The sequence below is a fragment of the Osmia bicornis genome, chromosome 4, assembly GCF_907164935.1.
Source record: "Osmia bicornis bicornis chromosome 4, iOsmBic2.1, whole genome shotgun sequence".
NCBI classification, from domain to species: Eukaryota; Metazoa; Arthropoda; class Insecta; order Hymenoptera; family Megachilidae; genus Osmia; species Osmia bicornis.
Genome location: NC_060219.1, coordinates 3,931,331 through 3,954,187, shown reverse-complemented (window position 1 = coordinate 3,954,187; position 22,857 = coordinate 3,931,331). Strand labels below are relative to the sequence as shown.

Here is a 22,857-nt window from a genome sequence, read left to right as displayed (position 1 = left end):
CTTAATCCAACTGATACATAAGTGCTACAGGAAGTAGTTTTATAGTGCTAGTCAGAGTTTCCTAGAAAAATAACGTAACTTTTATAATAGAAAAAATAATTAAGTAGATATGCTTGAATGAGTGGTTGATAAAGATGATATCATCATGCCTGCAACTAGTGTTAAATGATAATTATTTTTATACTTGTGCATATATGTGTTGAAAGCAAAGTTGATTGCGAAAGTTTATAGATAGAAAAATCAAGCTGCATAATGAAATATCAAAAGTATCTTTCCATCGAAGTAGGTATTATATAATCGATAAAGTCTGTAATAATCTGTAACATGGGAGAGTCTAGGACAAACTTCTTAGACACGACAAGGGTAGTTCCTGGTACCGATAGATAATCATTCAAATCCTTCATCTCCGTGGAAATTTGTCATTTGTAACCCTGGAACGGTGGGGGGCAGGTCAATTATGATCCAAAACTTCGAAACGCGTTCAACGTATCATCGAAGTAACTTTTATTTTCAGTCGCTGGAATTATAATTAGGTACTTTATTAGGAAGGTTTATTTTTATAAATGTGCATTTATTCTTAATTATCTAAATGATGAGCGAGTTGAACACTCTAAACCCCAAGGTTCAGGAGGCTTTTTTTAAACGCCGTGCTAGGCAAATGAGTATACTTGGGCGCGGCACTGCAGACACGTTTTTCAACCCCTAAGTATACTTATCGTTCCCCGCAAAAAGGGCTAATAATTCGTAAATTGCGACATCCTTTGCGTAATCGGAAGGTTATAATTAGTTTTTACACTAAACGGATTTACTCTTTTAGACTCTGACGAATTGAAAAAAAAAACTACTCCATCTAATGTACTCGTGTACCAAGAAAATATTTTGTATATTGAATTGATATAAAGTTTTCTATTTGATTAGTAATATCGAAACATGATTTCAATTAAATGTAACGTTAGTCACTTGAAAGTACTAATTAGTTGAATACGTTATCATATTTAATGATACGTCTATATGTATGTATGTGCTCGCTAAATGTTGCTGCTGTTATTGCGTGAAAATAGCTTTCTTCTTCCAAACACCGTGGTTAATAAAATAATTCATAGGATCGTGATGCTATTTTCCTAGGGATCATCACACCCTTTGGTTTTCCTTTAATACTTCATCGTTTAGTCGCAGTTATCTAACGTTCTTTCACTGGATGTCGTTTTCTCTTGTTATTCGCCTTTCATTAAATCAATAAATTCAAACTTCAACCAATCATATCATTAATAACTAACAAGAACAATTATTGATCTGTATTTGATTTCTTCAATGCTCTCAAACTGAATGAAAATATCCGTAGGAAATAAAATTCGATAAATTCATATCTTTTTATTCTCGAATGTACAAGCAATGTAACACGATGGAATAAAGTTTCTCCCTTAAGTACAAAACGTGACAGGAGAAACTCGTCGACGTGCCAAAAATTGGTCCGCAGAGTAAGACCCGGAGGATAACGTTCCTGGTCGCCAGAGAACGACGAGTATTGATTAAGGGGTTCGTCGGGAGGGTATATCCTCGTAGTCGAGGGGATTTCCTCTGTGAATGTGCTGGGGATGAATGGCGGGGGTTGGCGAGGGTTTGAAGAGCACTGACACGGGCCAAGGGGGTGTTTGCCCGATGTACTAGCTCGTGTGGATCCTATATACGCAATGGGTGCGTGCGCTCGCGCATGCGCACCACTGTTCCAACCTTCTGCGCATGCACGTTTTCGCGCGTATTTGCAGTGCATGGTTGCTGAGGCCGGTACGCATTGGCGGCTTGCACGTGGTGTTCCTTGACGATTGACAAACAAACAAAACAAAAGAAAAAGAGGAAAAATAAGAAAAAAGAAATCGTAAAGTAGACACTTAAGAACCTCGATTAAGGGCACGAAAGAAAGTGGCGACGCTCGCGGCGTCGTAATCTTTGCGTAAGAAACATCCTTCCGCGAGACTCGCGTGAGAACGATCGTACGCGAAGTAAGTACACAATACATAGTAGCCGTCAGCTCGTACCGTGACCGCTTGGAGAAACAGCGGGCGGCTCGTCTGTCTCGATAACACCTCTTTCTCGCTCTCATTTTTTTCCGCATCTGTTCGTCTCGCTTCCTTGCTGTTTCCCTTCCTTCGTCCCTCCCTCTCTTTCTCACGGGCACCGGCAACAGAACCGGCAACGGCACCGAAGGGCTGCAGTTGCGATCGGATGATCGACGAGTACGCGTCTGTCTCGTTCTTGTGCATCGTTCAAGAGTGTAGGTACGCTCGGAATGTCAGCTACCAACGTCTCGATTCTTGTGGGCTGTCTTCGATGAATCGGAGCGACAGGGAACACCAAGTTAGAGACGGATACGAGCAATGTTTACCGGGATCCGTCAGGTAAGAGACGTTTACGAATTGTAAAGGTTTAGCTTCATAATTCGATAAAAGCGGCATTAGTTTACGATTCTTTCTGAGAAATGGACCGATAAGGGCGGGAGGTGGGGTTCGAAGATGGTAATCGGAGTATGTTATCGAGCTGTTATTGACCGTCTTCTTACATTACTTTTCATTCTGCGCGTAATCGCGGTTAACGTAGAATTAATGAATTCGAAGGTTCGCCTTTCGACCAATAACGCGTTATTAACCCTTGTGTGGGTAACCAGGTGTACGGCTACGTTATTAAGGGGCAATCGCTAAATTAACGAAATAAGTGAAAGTAATATTAATAATATTCGTGGAATTCTCAGCGAACGACTTGAAGTTCTATTACCTAAAATTTATAGTTTGCAAATATTCCGATATTTTCGTCGCAAGATAAAAATGTAACGAGACTTAGCAAATTTCCCGAATCACCACTAGCTCAATCGATATTGGTGCTTGAATTATTAATTAATCAACGAGTGGTACGAGTAGTAGAGATACTTTGGAGGCAACGATAAGTAAGAGTCACCCTGCTGGTCGTGACCCTTCGTTTACACTGTAAAATGTTTAGAATCAAATTGAACGCAATTGACGCGAATTACCAAGGGTTACCAACCTAAACGTGATCAATGAAAAATCGTGTAGGCATGTACCATTCCTGTTCGTTTATATTTACCATGAAACATTGACAGCAATGAATCAGAACCGAAGTTGTATAATCTCCTTCCCGTCTGTTTATCCATTATCGTAGCCCAAGTTTCGTATACACTTTATTAACTCTCATTGTCGACAAATGTTTACCTCTTTGACCGGGGAACACGCATTGATTGGTACTAATTATCATCGCTCGGTTGCTTCTCATCCACTCTTATGCTATCGTTTCTTCACAGTCGGCGTAGTAGCTGCTTCGCTCCTATTTAACTCGTATTTCATTATCTAGCACGCTAAACAAACTGAACAAAAATGACACGAAAACACCATTGTACTGTAGAACGAGGCTTAAATGGCGTTTCTCCGTATGCGCGGTACGACATAAAGTCATTAAAGAATTTCTAAGGCGTCGGACAACGGCCTGCCTTTACGAGCCTCATTACGCGGCATAGGCGAGAAGCAGTCTTTGGTCGTCTTGGTGTAATAAATATACGAACATCGTCTTCTTCTGTAATTGAGGTTGCCTTTTAATGCGATGGATGCCCACCTCTCTGATAAATCACTGGGACAAATGTTTGACGGCCAACCTGGCCCGACCCTGTTGGAAAATTGAATTCCAGCTTACCTCTCACCGATTCGCAATTATTCTAATCCGATGACAGGGACATTGATTGAAATCGTGCCTTCGTAGTCCTCGATGAGGAAAAGCTTTTCTTTTGAAGCTAACGAGGGACAGTAATGAGTGTCTGAATCACTCGTTTCGAGGAAGAACAATTAGACGATTTAAATGGGACCGATAAATTAAATCGTGTAAATTATTTCTTTAAATCTGTTCATCATTTGTATCTTTCTTCGAGCCTGGAAGTTTACATTTTACATTATATATGCATGCAATTGCACGTTTGGATGATACACAGTTATGTTTTCATTGGCAACAACGTGTCACAATAAAATCCACACAAAACAATTTTGAAACAGTTTTCTTGGAAACACTACAATAACTCGATGGTGGGTTTTCACTCAATCGGTTGCATAATCTTTTCTCTCGTGTCGGTTCGCTCGAATGAAGCAACTCGAGTTGAATTTTACTGACAATTTTTCATTAACAAAATATTGTTCGGCGATAAGAAAATATCGCGGCATAGATTAACAATTTGCTCTTGAAAAATAACAAAACGATAACAAAAGTGAGCTGACAAAACATTCGGGCATCGTAAGTGCAGTTAATCTATGTTCGACGAAGTAGCGTGGATAAGCAGGCATACTTTCTTAATCGTTTTCGAAGTACAGGTTTCGGTGTTATCTTGGTGCTTTATGTCTTTCTTGTAGACTGCACGAAGCAGTTAGGTCGCCCACTTTCAGTGTAACGTTAACCTTTTCGACCTGTAATCTTTTTTTGCAAGTGAGAAAATATTTTTATATGTAAATTTGTTATTTATCTAACTGCTGAAATTGAGAAGAAATATTTCACGTAGAAGTTGTTTGTTTTAGTGACAAAGCTTAAATTTCTGACACACAAGATCTAAGTACCGTGCGTCGCCGACCTTCCAGACGGACCCTTGGTACCTATAGGGAAGCATAGCACGAGAAGAGAAAAGAAGGTACTTTTGCGACGCAAATTTTTGGCCGCTTCTCTAATTTTCCGATTAGTAGAACGTCCTGTAGCACGCGTGTTCGCGATGGTCACGCTCCAAAACTGTTACTTATTACTTCAATCTTATTATCGCTAACGGAGCATTACCGCTCTTTAAAATTATATCTCCACGAGCTTGGTTCCTGCTTGTCTCTACAAGCTTATCGATTGAATTCTGAATAATTCAATTTTAACACGTTGATCACCGTATACGAAGACATGTGTAAACATAAACCGAGACTTGGGTGAGTTTTTAATGATCAGGGTTCATTCTTATCCAGCGGTCACGCTATAGGATATTGTGAGCGAAGTCTGATAAAATGAAGATTAATAGAAGTAATTACGATCGAACAGGTTAAAAGGGTTTTAATCGACTAGCCGAGCGTAAGCAATCTTTTTCTTCTGTTTTCCTTGGACCTTGCCGGGTCTTTGGAAGGCGACTTCAAAGGGAACGCTGGCTGCTTTATTTACGTCCAGGTATACCTGTCCAGAGAATATATTCTCATTTCCTTCATGCTTTCTCGCAGCCATATCTACTGATCCTAAATAAAGTGGAGCCTCTTCTATCTGAACGTTCCATCGCTCTTCTCTTTTATAACTCTATCATTCTCCTGAAACTACAGGTATCTTAAAATCACGTTCTGTATCGGACGAACCACGTAGAAACGTGTGGCCCAGTGGAAAGAACGGTAATTGGACAGGCACGCTCTGTTTATGCGATTTAATTAATTCGAAGCATTTGTATCTCGACGAATTCCTTCGATCTCTTTCTTCTCGTTAACTGACATCGAAATAAAAAGTGCAAACTCTACGCGTTCTCCTCGATCGGACGAGACTCCTGACTTTCTACGGTATTGAAATCGAACTCTGCCGAAGGGACGATCGGAAAAATGAACAGGAGAATTTGTTTTCGACTTGTTTTCGCGTATGCGACCGTGTAATTATTTCATTACGCGAAAGTTAGATCCCTGTTAGAGAAAAGACACGGAATAAGCTTGAACCACTTTTCCAATTTTAAAGGATTCAGAAACGTTTCAGGATCAACGATCTCTTTATGGTACAATTTTCCTTGCTATTATGCAACTTATCGAAGCAATTACAAATTTTTATTTTAAAACACGCATTCGATTGTTCTTGAAACGATTGAAAAATCAATCGGAAGAGAATGTAATTTATGTTGCACTTTGAAATTTCGCTTGATTTTTTCATTTTACTCAGAAATTTTTATTTAAAAAGAAACTTTTTGAATGCCTGCTAGCTGGGCTAGCTGCGTTCACAACTCATCCTGGATTATTTTATTATTGAAATTCCAGGAATTTTCTCGAATGGCCTCAGATGGTTCTTATTAGGGATTACGGACCTAACTGTTCTTGCCCTTGCAGGTACATGGATCTTCGGGATTTAGGATGTAGAAGCGTCGACAGATAGCTTGTTAAGTTATAAACAAGTTGTACCTATAAATATTTCCTCGGTTTATTATACTGAATACCGTTAACGGGCAGGTAGAATCGTCGGTCATCTAAATACAAATGTTTTCTTGTATGAAAGTTTACGAAGGCGCCGTTTCATCGACGCGGTCCAGTTCTTTCGTTGCATTCAACGTCCAACGCGCTGATTTCAAAAGAATCTTTTCACTACCCTCCCGAACAAGGGAAACCCTTAATTAGAGCAGCCGAGCGATTCTTTAAGAAACTCGGCATTCTGTCAGTCAAAGAAAAGCCACGTGGAACGAATTCCGGAATAAATAGAATCATGTGTTAGCCGTCATCTATTTTAACTTCGGAATAATTTAATTTTGGAATATAAAAAGCGTTCAAATATGGGTCTCTTTAAAATTTTTTAATGACAATTTAGTCTTAGAATTTTACACCCTTCCTTGAAATATTTTATATTTCTCTGTTTAAATTCTTTTTCAACAAACGTAGATTTTTATACATATAAGCGCAAGATTGAAATAATTCAATAAAAGATTCTCGGTTTACAACGCGATACAGTGGAGTGTCTTTTGAAATGCACATCAGGGTACAAAGCAGGATTTCTCTTTCAGGTTTCACGGTAGAAAAATTCTGTTTCATCCTCTTTTCCTCTCGTTCTCATTGCGTTAAACACTGTTATTACATTTAATCGAGCGAAGCTTGTCCAGCATTGAAACAGCAGCAAAACACGTGTCGGACGTGATTCGACTTTGAAGTTCAAAAGACAAATTGAGACGTTGAAACTGGTCAGAACTGGGCTGGAGAAAGGATTAAATTATACCTTGAGATTTCTTGATCGTTCGAAAAATGCTTATCTCCCGTGGAAGTACGACGGCAAAGACGTACAAGAAATCGCGAGTAAAATATCCCGGTTGTTGATGCAAATGGATTAAAAACAGCAACAAAACACCAACCTTCCGGCGGATCTAACGTATCGCTTTCATCGCGTTCTCCTGGAGGTTGCCACGCGACTTTGTCGGTACCGTTTAAAGACGGCTCGACAACGACACTATCTTCCCGCTTAATCCGCCACCCACGTGCTCGACAATCAACGTTAAATATTTTCATTATAATCGAAATACCCGCGAACAAATATTTCGAAAAATTGCTACAATTTATAGAAATTTCTATTGGAAAGCGTCTGATCTGATGGATTAAAATTAGAGAAATCACAACTAATGTGTTCGCGATCAATCCACCGCGTTCGTAATGAACGTATTAAACAAGTAGAAACTTTGCCGCTTATAAAGGAAATAAAGGAACGCGAAATGATGGCGAGTGATCGCGGTTTCAACGCGTAACACGTGCTTCGCTCGTAGCGGATTGTCACCTACGCGCGTCGCGAGCATTACAAACCGGACGTACACATCGACGAATTATATGTGCGACTAGTAAAGTTCATAGTAAGACTCGATTTGCTGGCACTAACCAGCCGATATTTCTGGGAAGCGTCTAGGAAGCCGCACGAACGATCGACGATCCAATTCAGCGATTATCCGATCGTTGGGCGGTCGTTGCTCCATGGACGTGGACATCGATGTGGTTATCTTGATTGAATAACGAGGCTGGCTCGTTGCTTATGTCGACGCGAGCTGATTTTATTAGGTGGCTGCAAAATCGTCCCTCCTATTTCGACGATGTCCTATTTGAAACGCGATTACCGTTTCTGAATTTCCGAAAGACGGAAATATTTCAAAGTATTTCAAAGAAATGATTAAGAAAAGTAAATAGAGAAAAAGCACGCTAGAAAGCTAGAAATTACAACAGAAACCCAATTTCCTTTGGAATTAGTAATTGGCTAATGAAATTATAAGATTTCACACAGATTTTCCTATTTTCCCATGCGCGATGGGAACAAATGGAGCGCCCTTTAATGCATTTTTCCTTCTCGATTCAACGTTAACATCCGTTGATAGAACGTCTACACCTCTAGACACGAACCACTGTGTATCCGATGCACGACATTTTCGTGCGGCGTCAGTTGCGCCGCAAGGAATTAATTAAAATCAACGCAACGCGTGGGTGCTGCTTGGCATTTGCAACACAGCGTCGCTCTCCAAGTGGAACAATTAATTCAATCTGCTTTTTGCCGAGCAACAGCCGCGATTATCTTGCAAAACTTGGAGGCTGTAAATATACGTTTGTGCAAATCGAATAACTTATATCGTTCCGTGGGCGAGAATCGCGTATTCCGTGGAAAATTGATTAACCGTGTCCTGGTCACCGGTTATTCCAAAGAATCGAAGAATGGAATCGTTTCCATTCTATACAAATTTTATACCATCTTGTGATATTTCAAAATTTATAGATTAGACTGGATTGCAACGTGGGTGTTTTAGAAAATAAAACGTGAAAAGATAATGCATCGGTGACAGGAATACTGCTTTAAAAATCATACGAGACAATAAGTTTCCCAACCTTTGCACGAAACGAATATGTAATTAAGATATTAAATCCACGCACACGAAAATACACAGAAGGTTTGGCTTTATCTTTCGTTGCATAGGTGCCTTACCTTGAGACCGACAAGCTCGTTTCTCTGCTCCATTTATCACGATAACGCGAAAATGCTATTAATTGGCCAGCTGTCGTTGTATAATCGATCACCTGGCCCGTTTGATTAATGAACAACTCCATCGAGGTGATATATTTCGCCTACACGTTCGCCATGAGAACGAGAAATCCTCGCGATTGCTCAGATCCTATCTTCTTAATCGAATGTCTCATTACGAAATACTGCATCGATTTCGTTTTCTTTGCCATCCAGGAAAATTGCGAAAGAAAGTTGTATACCTAACACATTGCACGTTTGAGAATAAAAAGTTTAAACCTTCGCCGTGCGAGGATTAACTACTCTTAACGAGCCAAAGCCGCGTTTCCAATAAAAAAAACAGAATATTGTTGCTCGGATATGAGCTTCGGTTGTCATCTGTTTACAAGAGATCGCGTTACATCGGACAGAAACAGTTAATAGATCGATGTCGAAGGACAGTCGTAGGTTTGAACACGAGACGATTACCAGGATTTTCATTTCATCGATCCGTAACGCATATTTACTCCATCCGACGCGTCACCCGAGGCGATAGACGCATCCTTTAAGGAGTCTGAAAAGATTTACGAGAATTTCATCGTTTTTTTCCCGGATTTCTTTTTTTCTGTTTCTTCTCCATATTTTCCTCCCGTCTCTCTTGCGAGTTTCGTCAATCCCACGCGAACGGATTCAGCAAAATTGCGAAGCTCGGTGCGTGACACGTGTCGCGTCGAATGTTAATGGCGAATTTGAATATCGTTTAAATACGGAGGCGTTTGTGGACATTGCGAACTCGCGAGACGTTTCGGGAAAATTTGCATCGGCTGCTCGGATCAATCGCTGTGTGAGTTGGTATTTAATTGACGTTCGATTCGCTTTTATTTCCTGCAAAAGAAGACCACACACTGACTCTTGTTTTTTCATTTAAGCATTTATCATGATTTTGATATAAAACATTTCAACTCGTTCCATTTACAACTGAGTCATAGTTAATCCGACACGACTGTCAGACTGTTCGCGAAAACGAAAGACGTAAACCGAAAAATCGTATCTTGAAATCGTGCTCGATCATGGAACGGTACACGCCTTCGTTCACCGAACAGCACTCGAAGCTGCACTCTCATCCCTCTCAAGGTTATCACGAAACATTACCAGCCAACATCCCATAAGCAGATCCCTGTAACATAAAACCCATTCATTCCGAAAAAGCACACTCGAGGCTCGTTTCCCTGGCTGCCAGTCATTCCGCCCGAAGACCTCCGAGCACCACTCTTCGTCTCTTGTCCCGTTTATGGTTACAGGCTGGTAACCGTGATCGCCTCTCTTCCGGCATCCTATCGTTTGATCCCACGAATAATCTCGTCTCTTTCATCCGAAAAGACGCGTGTGTGCGGTCACTAATTCCTTCTATTCTATCTGATCGACCGTTGGAGAACAACCGTTGCCACGTTTCTCTCCAGACGCACGATAACTCTTGGAATTTTCTCTGCTCTCTTCAGGTTCACGTAATCACCAGACGTGCCGCATCCCAGGACGTAATCGGGACTGTGCAGTAGTGAAAATATCAGGAGAAGAACGGTGCATCTAAAAGAGGACGAGGAACAGACTCGGAAGAAAGGGGAAGATAAAGGTCGAGGAAGAGGAGAAAGAGAAGCCGGTGCGGGCCACCGGGACACTCTTCTTCAACCCCTTCGCGCGAACCCCAGGATGTCGTACACCAATCGATTCCCTTCGTCTCAGCACACTCGTTATCGTAGCAGCTGGGGACCCACTTCGGTGACTGTTTTCAATCGGGCCGACGTACCGAGGCCTTCGCCGGAAGAGGAAGAGTTCGCCGAGTTTTATCACGAACGTCTGCACTCCGCTCAGAGCAGACAGTTGCTACCGCTTCAAGAGGATCTGGCTGATTGGATCAATAAAACGTTGAGTAAGTACATAAATATTTTGCAGAATTTTCTCAGAGGTATCGAGACTGTTTCTGGAAGCTTTGGGTATTTTATTAGCGAAGCGAATTTTCGTTAGCCCTAATTCGGGGCTCTGGGAACGGATTACGATAGGCAGCTTGCTCGATATTGATTGGAGGAAATCTTTAGAGAGTTTCTTTGTTTTATTTGGGGTCGGGAAGTTGGTTCTTGAAAGGTGAGCGCTTGATTGGTTCGTAGACCATGAAAGAGGGTAAAGAATTAACTGGACTGTTTCGGACCGGCTTGATTAGCGTAGCGATGCACGAACGACTTTGCAAACTGAACGCGACGTTATTTATCTGATTTGCGAGTAATAGTTGAGTTGTAAAGTTTTATAACCGGAAGAGCGAACAATTTTTTCGCGTGTCCCGGATCGCATGACGATCCGTCGAAAACGCAAGAAGACCAAAGGCCAAATGTTACGGATATCCTTTCCCACGTCGCACCAGATGCTGCGAAAACTGTACAAAGACTATACACGCGTCACATTTTCTGGCAGAGCCACGGATCCTCTTAGTAATCCTTACTTGAAAGCAAAAAGGAGAAATAATACAGCTCGGTTCTGCCAGCAACATGCGCGTTTAGATTGCCATGAATGACCGTAATTATTCATGATTATTGATAATTGCCTAAACGAAACGTTTCATAGCCAAGTATCAAAGAGATACGCTTCAAGGTCTGATAGATTAAATTTAACAGAATGCAGTGTGATTTGAAAGCGATTTAGATGCTGTCCAGTCGGACTGATGCGATGGTCGTTAGTTATGGATGAAATTTGCATCGATCCGAATGGATTTATTTCTGGAATAATTTGCATCGGTAAAATGGAATTCATTAAGGAGATGAACAGCCATCGAGTTTGTTTAAATAGAGATCCTTGAGAATCTACATAATTAACCCTTGAATTATGACAGCCAGATGAATTATTAATTATCAAACATCCAAGTTTATAAATGAAAGAATTTGAAACAATAATATTTAAAAAATCTGCTTAATTTCATCGATCAAACTGCGTCATGCGCGATTGATGGAAAATAAGTACTATCGTAGCACGATGCATTATCGAATTTCAAAGTAGGTGAAAGTTCCCTTCGATTAGCTGATTACCGCGCGAAAACTTCTGAGAATCAACGTAGCATGGACAAGAAGAACCTTAAAACATTGTTTTCTGGTTCTGCCCGAGAAAGCAGGGGTAACTTCAACGAATACGAGCTATTCTTTGAGCGTTGTCCAATCGTTTTATCTGCTTCTCGCTCTGAATCGTTACAGTTTCTGATTTCTCTGCTGTTTTTAGTTTACCTCGTTAACGAGACTACGGATTCACACGGTACTTTCATCTTTTTTCATTTATACCCTGAAATTGATCGATTTTTAACATTCGTTGAATCGATGGATTACTTCTGTCAAAATTCTATGTATACTTTTTGCGTCTCTTTCGGAACGGATGTGTTCCCTTTCTTTTTTATCAGTTACCACTTCGCGGAGAGTCGATGGTTTTTCTTTTTTCAATCACAGCTACTAGTGTGACCGCGTTTCTGAACTACTACCTTCCTAATACGGTGCCAATACGAGTCGATCAGTAAAATAGAACCGCCCTGATGTATCGGAGTCGCTGTTCGAAAGGTGTATCGCTCTAACAAGTAAATACACGATATTCCTTATCCTACTTTTACTCAGTGACTTACGCTTTAATTTCATTTTATAAAAAATAAATTATTTGTAACCCCTTTTCATGTAATTTTTCACCGAAAGCTTAGCCAACGTTTAGTACGCAAAGATAATAATATTCGTTTAAGAATTTTGAACGGTCGATGATCTCATTTTTATCAATCCGTCAGTTAACGTGGTTGCACGTAATTCAAGTTAACTCGAAACCGTCCCCGTTGCATCCCCAGACGACACACGGTACCAGCTGGTTCGTGTAGTCGTTTTTCTCGGAGCAACCGCTCGTGTCGTAATCTTTCATGGTGGTCCAGATCTTGCGGCTGGATTCTTCGAGGTCGCAGGCGAAACCGCGATCGTCCACGCGGCACGCTCCGTTCACCAAAATATATGGCAACCTAACGAACATTTCGTACCGAAACAACCTTCCTTGACATCGATAAGTGCCTCCTCGGTACGGCCCTGAAGATAAAATCGGACAGAGAAACGGGCAATCGGTTTGCTCTTGCCGAGAAATTAAATCGATTATCGCTGAACACAATAATTTTTTATCAAAAATTCTTATCTACACAGAATATTTATTGAATATGTATATCTTGATTTTTATACGGTATGTTATTTTATTAATAAATTCTGGACATTGTAACACGTGACAAATCGAATGCATCGATGCCGATCGGATGCATCTAATTATATCTGAACGCAATATCAGGCTGACACGCGGCTGTTCGTGCAGCTTCAAAGCAAGAACGACGGAGATAGGTCGGCAGCCTTTACGGTAGAATCGTGTGGGTACCTTTGCCGTGTAGTTACTATTCTCGTTTGCGAGTGTACCATTCAAGTGCACACCCACACTCGGCTCTGTGCAAGCGGAGACCGCTTGAAATGCAGCGTGTCGGTCAGCTCTCCTGTCTGCATTCAATCGAGGGGGAATTTAATGCGAGGGTGAGAGAGTTACGGGGTGTTTGCGCAAACTATATAGCGAAAAATAACTGGGAACCGACGTTTCGATGATTAAACTGAATTTATTCGTTCGTCTGTTGGTCTAATTAACGCTCTCCTTTTTTTACGTAAATTTTCAGCTCGATATCTAAAGTTAATTACCCTGGGTGGTTTAAATCCTTTTTTGTATTTTAAATTTAAACTGCTTTTGAGCTCCGTTTCTAAATTTGAAAGTTGCTTCAGTTTATTTCACTTTGTTGAATATTCACACTGCAGATAACAGAAGTTTCTCTGCTTGTCTCGATAAAATTGCAAGAAGCAATATCTCACCGGTGTCCTCGATTCAAAAGCGATTTGTTAGATCAAAAGTTAGATATCAAAGCCCTGGAAACGAGTCTTGGTTTGGTCATCGAAGGCCATCGAACATTAAACAACGATGTTCTATCCACTTTACTGATGAAAGATTCACGTATCTTATTAACAAACGTTGCAAAAGCGTTTGGAATTTCGAAACATTCATCCAAACGGACATTATACTATAAAATCTTCCAATAAAAAAGAAACGGTATCCTCCAAACGGTCATAATCTCTCCCACGCAACTTCTGTAACAAAGGCTAAACCTGAAAGTCGTTTGATCCTAGTCCAATTTAACTATCGAACGTCTTTCGGTGAATCATGAAAAGTCTATTAAATCCAACGGCAAAAAGTAAATAGCCAGGAAGATCCGTCCCACGCGAGTGTCTCTTGTCGAAACGTCAATCATTGTCAGGCATCGTTCAAAGTCGTTTAATCGAATGGCCAAATTTTATCACGGCTCTGTATGAAAATAATACGCACGGAAGGACCTTTCGCCCCCACACCCTCCGTCTGCAGCAGTTGCAACGGGTCTGACTCAACCGGAAGTCGGAGCGGGCACCCCTCTTCCTTCGTGCCACTTCTTCTCCCTGGTCGCATCGCACGGGTACCTGAAGCCGCATTACGCATAATGGGCGTATGCCTTCCTAATACGCGCTTGTGTGCGAGCTCATCGGTTCTGTGGCTGCGGAACCGATGAGACGGAGCTTTGCGAACGGACGCGTCTCGTCGGCTCGGCCGTTCGGCACGGGCCATGCACGAGCAGCGAGCCGTGAATCGTACAGAGGAGAGACCTACGACCCCGGTTACCATCGTACCACCACTCCGATATATCGCAGCGAAACGATTCAAGTGCTGCTAATCTTTCGAGGCGACCAGACGAAACGGAACGATCCCCTGTGCAAAGGGAAAATTAACCTTCTCTCGATATCGTCAATCCTTCGATCAATAACGGAGAATAAATTAAAACGACCCCGGCTACCATCGTACCACCACTCCGATATATCGCAGCGAAACGATTCAAGTGTTGCTAATCTTTCGACCAGACGAAACGGAACGATCCCCTGTGTAAAAGGAAAATTAACCTTCTCTCGATATCGTCAATCCGTCGATCAATGACGGAGAATAAATTTAATTTTAAATATATACCATCGTTCTCCGCTTCTTTCATTTAAAGACATACTGCGTGGGGTCTTCTCTGCACGAAATAAAAGCTACCGCGTCACGATATGTTTTATGGCAACTGGTTATGTATCTTGCACGAATTAATGCATCGATCGAACAATGCCAAGGACAACGCGGGGAGGATATTCCGAAAAAGGCTTGAATCTTACTAAGGAGGTCAGGCGAACGTTCAAATCGAAGGGTAGTATCAAGGATATGCAGAAAATGCAGGTCACCGTGTTTGTTAGGCACCGATACGTACACGTATATAATTCCTTCGTTATTAAGGTAAAAAGAAGGAAGGTTTTGTCGATAAAATCGATGGAATATTCTTCTTTTTGTATATAGCACTGGCAAGGCCACGAAGAAATTGGTGGTCTGATGGAAGACTTTCGTTGTACCTGTTACTTTACTCATTTATCTTCGTTTCCTTAATAAATACCAAAGAAAAATAGGTCACAAAAATCTGTTGAAATAATTTTCGCAGCTGCAAGGTAAGAATCGTTTCAAGCTTGTCCACAGTCACAAGTGTGTTTTAATGCAAAACGTTTGCACAGGTTTGCTTCATCTTTAAAATAAGAGCCGCGCATTCGAAAGTGTTTAGAGACGCAAAGCACGAGGTTCGCGTTATTGGTCGACGTGTAACGTCAAACATAAATTAGAGCCGCGCCAGAGTATCGTGCAAAGTTCCGGGTGACCGAGTTGTTGTTGTTGTTGCTCGTCGGAGAGTTCGCACTTAAATACGCTCACGCCCGTGATCTTTCGCAATATCGAAAGAGGGTAGGCATCCTGGCAGCGCAGCCGGCGTTATCACGACCTCTCTGTTCGCCATTGTGTCCCAACCATATGCGAACAATATTCGCGAACCAGATCCAACCAACGTTCGTGTACATGTGTCGTACACACGTGTCTCTCTACGTATACAACGTGTGTCTGTGTATACCACGGTGCACGTGTGTCCCTTTACGGAGCAACGTGTGATGGACTTTACTCCGTAAGCCTGCCCGTTAAAACACATTTTTCCCATTTCTGCCCCGGGTGCAACCCTATTGTTACCGGGTCGAGTCACGAGCCTGTGCGCTGCTTCTCATTACCATCCGTATCTAGCAGGCTTTATCGCTCCGTCAGCCCAACCTAGTTCCTATTTCCCATCGTATCCCACCTATATCTATATACGTGGCACGGATCGTGTCGCGGCCCGTCGAGTTTTCCTTAGATTCTCGACCGCCGATCTGTTCGAACAGCGTGGGAGAACAACGAGATATGTGCACCGCCTTCTCTACCTTTCTTAACCCCATCGCTAGATTTATAAGCTAAGAACCGAAGCACTGAAATTCGCTCGAATTATTGAATACGCATCGAGCTTAAATAAGTCTGCTTCTGCTGTCTCGCGATACCGATGACGTATTTCGAAAAATCCTAGCCTTGATCCTGTTTTCACGGGCTGCGTGGAAACGAAATTGAAACAATTTCGAGCAGTCACGCGCGAGTTGGCCTCTCGTGAGATCATCCCGGTCGGATGATTTCTCGCTGGACCGAGCATGCTTCGAGTTTCGAGCCTGCGATTTTTTGTCGATCTCGCATCGTACACGTGGATCGAATCGCATCGATTCGAACCGGTGATCCTTTCTCTAAGTAGGTAGCTGGATGATAGATAAATCAGAAGCTTCAGAATTGTTTCTCACGTTCTCCCTGACGTATATTATCAATGGAACAGTCTATTTCTAAAATTGCTTCATTCAATTAAAATGATTCCTGTCTTTTGTTACATATTATACTTCAAATGGTGAAGAAAAAAGGGACTGTAAAAGAGTGTAATTAAATTTCTCTTGACTCCGAAAAACGCGCATACTTTGTAGCCAGGAAATTCTGCGACAAAGGGCAAGTCACCCTACCATCGTACGAGAAGAATTCGACTATGGTGGAGAGCATAAGAAGGGTTGACTCCATTGTTTCCAACAATGACGCCACTTGGTGGATCCTCTCGACTGTTTTCGAGCGACCGTTTACGCAATAGGCCGCCTCGTTCGTCCTCGCAAAGATTAATGCATCGTTTGAGAAGCGTTACAGAGGCGAATGACGAATTAAAGTTGTACGTGTCGCGATAAAAGATCGACGTTCTTTTTTCATTTCAGACGCTGACATCGTGACAGGGGACAACTTCTTCGAGGCTCTGGACAATGGAGTGGTGGTTTGTCGACTGGCGAGGGTCATCCAGGAGAAGGCGAGAACAGCGATCGACGCCGGAAGAGCGAAAGGGGTATTAATTATTCTTCGATGAAAGAATCGAATAAATAGGAAAAGGATTGGAAATATAACGAAAAATCATGATTTTCTTCAGCCGTTGCCACTGATAAGAGGAAGATGCTGGGAGAACGCAGCGAGGCGCAGCTTCTTTTCTCGCGACAACATGGAGAACTTTATTCAATTCTGCAGGCGTCTGGGCGTACACGAGAATCTTCTATTCGAGAGCGACGATCTCGGTAAATCTTGCTAATTGATTTTAATTCCAACGACACGAGTCGCGTTTATTACCCGCTTCACCCGTCGACACATTGCTCCGATTCGCACCGATTAAAAGCGAGAATCCCGCCAATTACGTAGCGCAGTCCCATTCAGCAGGCTTAGAGGATGCAAATGTAAAGCGGCCACCGGGCGAGAGTAATCGTCGTGAATTAACCGCGACCCGACTGAAATGCTGAAAACGAGCTCCTCTTCTGCTTGTCCTCGCGCCTGAATGGCTTCGAATGCTATAGAAAACAATAAACCCGCTTGTACTCAGCGAGTGATGTAACTCTCTGATTACAGCGTATGCTCGGTTAAACGCTGTTACCGATAACGGATGGATTTGCAGCTTTAATTTTGTAATTATTCGAAGCTCCATAACGAAACCCCGATAGAAACACAATAATGATGGAGCATTTTTCCATTCGTTGCATTTCCTGAACAAAGCTTGCAATCTTTCAAAATGCCCTTCGTAAGCAGGTGGATGTGGGTTTCTGTGTCATATTCGACGGGTCCTAAATTGCTGTGCACGTGGCTCGTTTGCAAAGCTTTTGTCTCTGCACGGTCTCGTGAAATGAATAGCTCGAGGAAGAGGATTAAAAAAGTTTGTCCATTGTTTGAACGAGAGGGAATTTTTACCTGTACACGGAGAGTTTGGTTGGGATTTATCGAACTGACTCATTTTTTAAAGTGCTTCTAGCACATGTTTGATTGCACAACGATATAAAATTTCTAATTTCCGTCAGTGTTGCATGGTCAACCACGGAACGTCGTGTTGTGCTTGCTGGAGGTGGCTCGATTGGCTTCGAGATACTCGGTGGAACCACCTGGGCTCGTGCAGCTCGAGAGGGAAATCGCGGCGGAACAAGAGCGGGATCTTCACTGTCTGTCCGATAGCGGTATATCCCATAGCAGCTTGGTTTCCTGGCAATTTCAATCACCGTCCCCGACTGCGACGCCCATACCACAACCGGAGAAGATCAAACACAGCAGGTACGCGTACCGGAATTATTTCACCGTGTTCGATACTCCGCGTATCTTTCGAACAGTCTATTTGCTGAAAAAGGACTCGGCTAATTGGTAAATCCGCGATGCGTTACGTTCTAAGAAAGACAGCGAATACCTTATCTTCGAGCGTAACGCAAGGAACGGCGCGGCGGTGTTTGAATACCGTGTAAAGCTTACGGTATTTACGCTAAAGTCGCGGAGGATACGCGAGTGTGGTTATGATAAAAGTAACAGAACCATTTCAACTACCGTTCTGGTGAAAAACATTTGTTAGATTCATTCATTCAACTTAACTACAGGTGTACGCTTGCTTCGTATCATCGTTAATTGATGACGAAAGATAATTATGATTTATAGCTCAGCGTCGGAAGTGGCAAATACAGGGTCGAGATGGTTGGATCCAACGACTGGCGTAACACACGAGCCGGAAATGCGAAGATCGGTGAGCGATAATGGACCAACGGGTAGCGACGGTGTACCTAGCGACACGACGGAGGACGACTGGTCTCGTGGAAGCGCCGAGGATCCAGACGAAGTTCCATCACCGTCCAGCTCACCTTTGCCCTCGCCGGTTGAACCTCCAGAACACACAGGACCCATAACGGAACTCGATCGCAAGGTACGTTTTTCTGCCCATTAGATCGGATCCTTTGACATCAAGCTGTTTTCTAATCAATTCATAATTATCGTAATTACACAATTATATCGAATTTGCGGTGTCACCAGACTTCTTCGATAGTAATTAATGCGGGTTTTTTCGCTTTTCGATATCTCTCGAAGAAGTCAGTTTCACCGGCGGTAAAGATATGCGGGTAAAATCGAAGGCGAACGTTCAGTTTACTCTAAATACATAGAGAAAGATGAACGCTTCTCGTTGAGTCACGTACGTTATGAATGGCCAGGAGCAAGGAAGAAAGAAGAAAGGAACAATGGAAGTAAAGAGCTCGCACGAAGCTTTCTCACGTATGCGTTTGCACGCTCGCGGAGTCTCGTATCCTCGCACGCTTGAATTCCTGCATATCAAGGAGCGGATGTTACACGGGTCGTCCCTGTATCTTCGACTTTCCCTCGCGACACGTCAGCTCGATTTATCTCGCGTGACAGCCGATCGTTCTTCGTCCGTCGGAAGTCCGACGTAAAAAAGGACAGGTCGTTACCATTTTGTTGCACGACTTTTACGTTGTTCCCAGGTGAGGAGAGCGACGGAGGCTGTTCAGAGACTTTGTCAATGTCCCTCCGAGAAATGTTCGAAGTTGAAGGTGCGTAAAGTCGGCGAAGGACGGTATCACATCGCTGGAAGGAACGTCTTCATCCGAGTAGGTATTCTCTGTTGGAAGTCAGTGGGTGATATAAAGGAAGATACGACGAGTTTGAAATTTTAATAAGCAAGTACTAATGACCACGCTACTGAACGTGTTCGCAGCTTTTGAAAGGGAGACACATGATGGTCAGAGTAGGTGGTGGATGGGACACCTTGGAGCATTTCTTGGCGAGGCACGACCCATGTCAGGTGAGGACCCTCAACCGCGACAGCACACCGCCTTCTCCTCACGGCAACAAGCACGCCAACTTTCTTCCAATTCGCGCCAAGTATCGCAGTCCTCCACCGGAATCCGTCTCGGCCCGCTAGCCTAAAAGCACAGTGCCTCTTACAAGTCCACGCTACTTCACGTTCATGCTCTTCTACGTGTCAGTCCATTTTCGACCGGTAGATATCCGCGACGTAACGACTGGGTGTCGTTCACCAAGTTGATTCGAAAGAGAGGAACACCACGCTGATAGATGAGCTGCGACACTAGATGCCTGATATTTTCCTTTTCTTCTTCTTTTTTTTTTCTTTTTCGAACACTTTGACGGCTGATCTCACGTATTCGTGATCTTCAAGCTTATCAGTTACAATTTGAAAAGGAGTAATTTTGCGATGTAAAGTCATACATTCCTCGAAATGTACGGCTCTCAAAGTGTTAGAGAAATCGAAGTGGTTTTGATAAACGCTAGTTTTCCTTCTTTCCAACCGCTCTAGGTGGTGCGTTGACGATATCGAGGGATTAATTCAAAGCTATCGTTCAAGTTTGAAACGCGAAGAGACAGCAGTATCGTTGTTCGACTATCAGCGAAACCGTCCCGGAGATACGCGATTTATATTACGCCTGTGCTATTTCACGATTCAATCTCCTTTTATTCTCGTAATCATATACACACCGATACCAAGTGCACCTATCTTCGTACATGCATAAGATATTACAGGGGATGGCACTATTTTTTCTTACAATGTCATGTAATGCGGTTGGGGAGCACTAATGTTTAACGTACGTCCTAACAAGCGTGTTAATATGCCATCTTCTCTCGAGGAAACGCGATATTTAATCTTTTACTATTCGCCCTCGCGCGAGATGTTCTCGACGAACGTATGTATAGATTTAGATATACACAGCGAAAGGGTTAAAATGACAGGCATTCCACAGACGACAGGCATATTGACGCTTGATTTGGAAATTGTCTAACAGAAACGGAAGGGAGGACGATGCACCTGTGGGTAGAGGTAGACGTAAGACCGCAATGACCAAAGTTCGTAATGATCTGCTGGAATGATGGGAATAATGGTTTATCGGAATGTTGTTTACGTTTAGGAATAACGATCTACATCGATCGTAGAATATCGAGAGGTAAAAGCGATTTCAGCTTGGAGATGTCGACTCGCGCACGTAATTAAAAGCAAGTGCAATTAAGGAACTCAGGTAAAGTTACTTTCAATCGAGCTTGTCGCCTTACATCTACAAAAAATTATAATTTTTCGAACAACTCCGTCTTGGAAACAATTGCCAGTAATAAAACATAATCATGTTGAGATATAAAAATTGTACGATACAATCTATTTTGTAGAGTACTGGTAGAAGGAGAGAAACAAGATCTTTGATATTATACATTTGGTCATTGCTGCAATCTTTAATGACGAATCTCTTAGTGCACTTAATCTTCCGCGATAAGCAACGTAAGGCACATAGATTGTAAAAAATGACAGGGTCGGTTTCATTTTATATAATGTTTAATTATATAAATCATTTATTTATTGATCATATATCATTGAATAGTATTCGACGATTGACACAAAATATTTGAATTTTTATTTATATAAATGATCGTATTTTGTGTTGAAAAAATGTGTCTTTGACGATACGAGTCAAAGAAAAATATTTTCATGTAATTCATTTATTTCGAACAATCATATCCACCGACCCTGAAAGTAATTAATTACACTTTGGCACATAATCGATACGTATTCAATCGGCTATTACGCAAAATGCTTCACGATAACTGCCATAATATATATGTTTTGTACTTTTATAATAAACACGTAGGATAAGGAGTTCAAGGAGACTGTGTTGTGTCGAAATTACAAGACGATCTGTTTATTGGGTTCACAGAAATGCAAGGGCACACTGTGCAAAGGAATACCAAAGCAAAGAAATGCGCGACGAGTAGTGTCGGCACGTTGAGGCTATTAACGTTGTCGTACAAGGCTTTTTTTTTGTTAGACTTTTTCCCCAAGAAATTCATTGTATTATAGCGTTTGTCTTTCGTAAATTATTATTATTCGACGCGTAGTACGTAATCTATTTTCGTTTTCGTATTGGCGCAGAAATTCTATTTAGTTGTAAATGATAACAGGACGAACTGCACTATTATTATTAGCAGCGATCGAAACTAAATTTATTTGACAAATGTATTTAGCGTCATTATTGCTACGCGCGAATGAAACAATTTCGCCATATTACATTATCGTAAAAGTGTTATTACCTAGTTGGATTAAGTTGTACAGTAGTGAGCATTGCAGAATTCCGCAGAGAAAATGGCTGCCCTGGTTCTGCCCAGAAGCGTCCTCATCCTCGGGTTTCCACCTTTCTCTAAAGGCGGTCCGATTTTTGTCAAATTACTTTTTTAATATTAACATAATTAAAATTAAAGATCTGATCATTTTTGCTTCCCTTATAACGTTATTTTTCCTAGGGAAGTCTACTGTGCTCGATAATGTGCATACCTCTTTGTATTTCAATGCAGAATATTTTCTTTTTTATGAAATGAAATTTTCTACTCGAAAAGGTATTTATAAGTTGCTGTTGTATAACGTTATCTATAGGGTCCTTGTATTATTCTGGAAAAAAAAGAAAAATGTATTTCTGTAACGCCAAGTTCTACAGATTTCGTTGAAAGGAAAATTAATGAACTTATGAAATGTGTAAATTAAGTTACAGTGCACGATAGCCATCTTCGTTATCTCATAATGATCCGTTTATTTTTTTATGATCTGTAATGCGATACGTTTACATCGCATATCCTATAACTCATCTTTTAATTAATGTTAGCAATCAAAACATGCTTTTGTAAAACTACGAACGTCCCGTGTATTTCATGGAACGTACATAGACAGCTAATCGACGTTAGTTTTACTTGATTTAAGTACGATACTATTGTGTTAATTGTTATATTTTGTTGAACAATAAAATATTTAATTATGAATCTCTTCGATATGCAGATGTGTAATTATGT

General features: G+C 41.8%; 1 protein-coding gene across 4 annotated transcripts; it reads left to right on the top strand.

The window, feature by feature from the left end:
- The first annotated feature begins 1,667 nt into the window (after positions 1 to 1,667).
- LOC114881256 (growth arrest-specific protein 2-like) lies at positions 1,668 to 22,836 on the top strand. Of its 4 annotated transcripts, XM_029198068.2 has the most exons (9): positions 4,416 to 4,473; positions 4,563 to 4,672; positions 10,209 to 10,636; positions 16,932 to 17,056; positions 17,138 to 17,279; positions 18,048 to 18,294; positions 18,667 to 18,928; positions 19,500 to 19,625; positions 19,733 to 22,836. In XM_029198068.2, the coding sequence occupies exons 3-9, from the start codon at positions 10,417 to 10,419 to the stop codon at positions 19,937 to 19,939; spliced, it is 1,329 nt and encodes a 442-aa protein (XP_029053901.1). In that variant the 5' UTR covers positions 4,416 to 4,473; positions 4,563 to 4,672; positions 10,209 to 10,416; the 3' UTR covers positions 19,940 to 22,836. The 4 variants fall into 4 exon arrangements, with proteins under 4 accessions (XP_029053852.1, XP_029053901.1, XP_029054021.1 ...); XM_029198019.2 differs by lacking the exons at positions 4,416 to 4,473; positions 4,563 to 4,672 and adding an exon at positions 1,668 to 2,396; XM_029198188.2 differs by lacking the exons at positions 4,416 to 4,473; positions 4,563 to 4,672 and adding an exon at positions 9,499 to 9,553.
- The last annotated feature ends 21 nt before the right edge of the window (positions 22,837 to 22,857 follow it).

Bases quoted from the DNA above. Each gene is read 5' to 3' on its own strand.
- LOC114881256 (XM_029198019.2), top strand. From the start codon at position 10,417: ATGTCGTACACCAATCGATTCCCTTCGTCTCAGCACACTCGTTATCGT. The intron at 17,280-18,047 runs GTAAATCTTGCT...AATTTCCGTCAG, and splicing joins ATTCGAGAGCGACGATCTCG to TGTTGCATGGTCAACCACGG. The intron at 19,626-19,732 runs GTAGGTATTCTC...ACGTGTTCGCAG, and splicing joins GAAGGAACGTCTTCATCCGA to CTTTTGAAAGGGAGACACAT.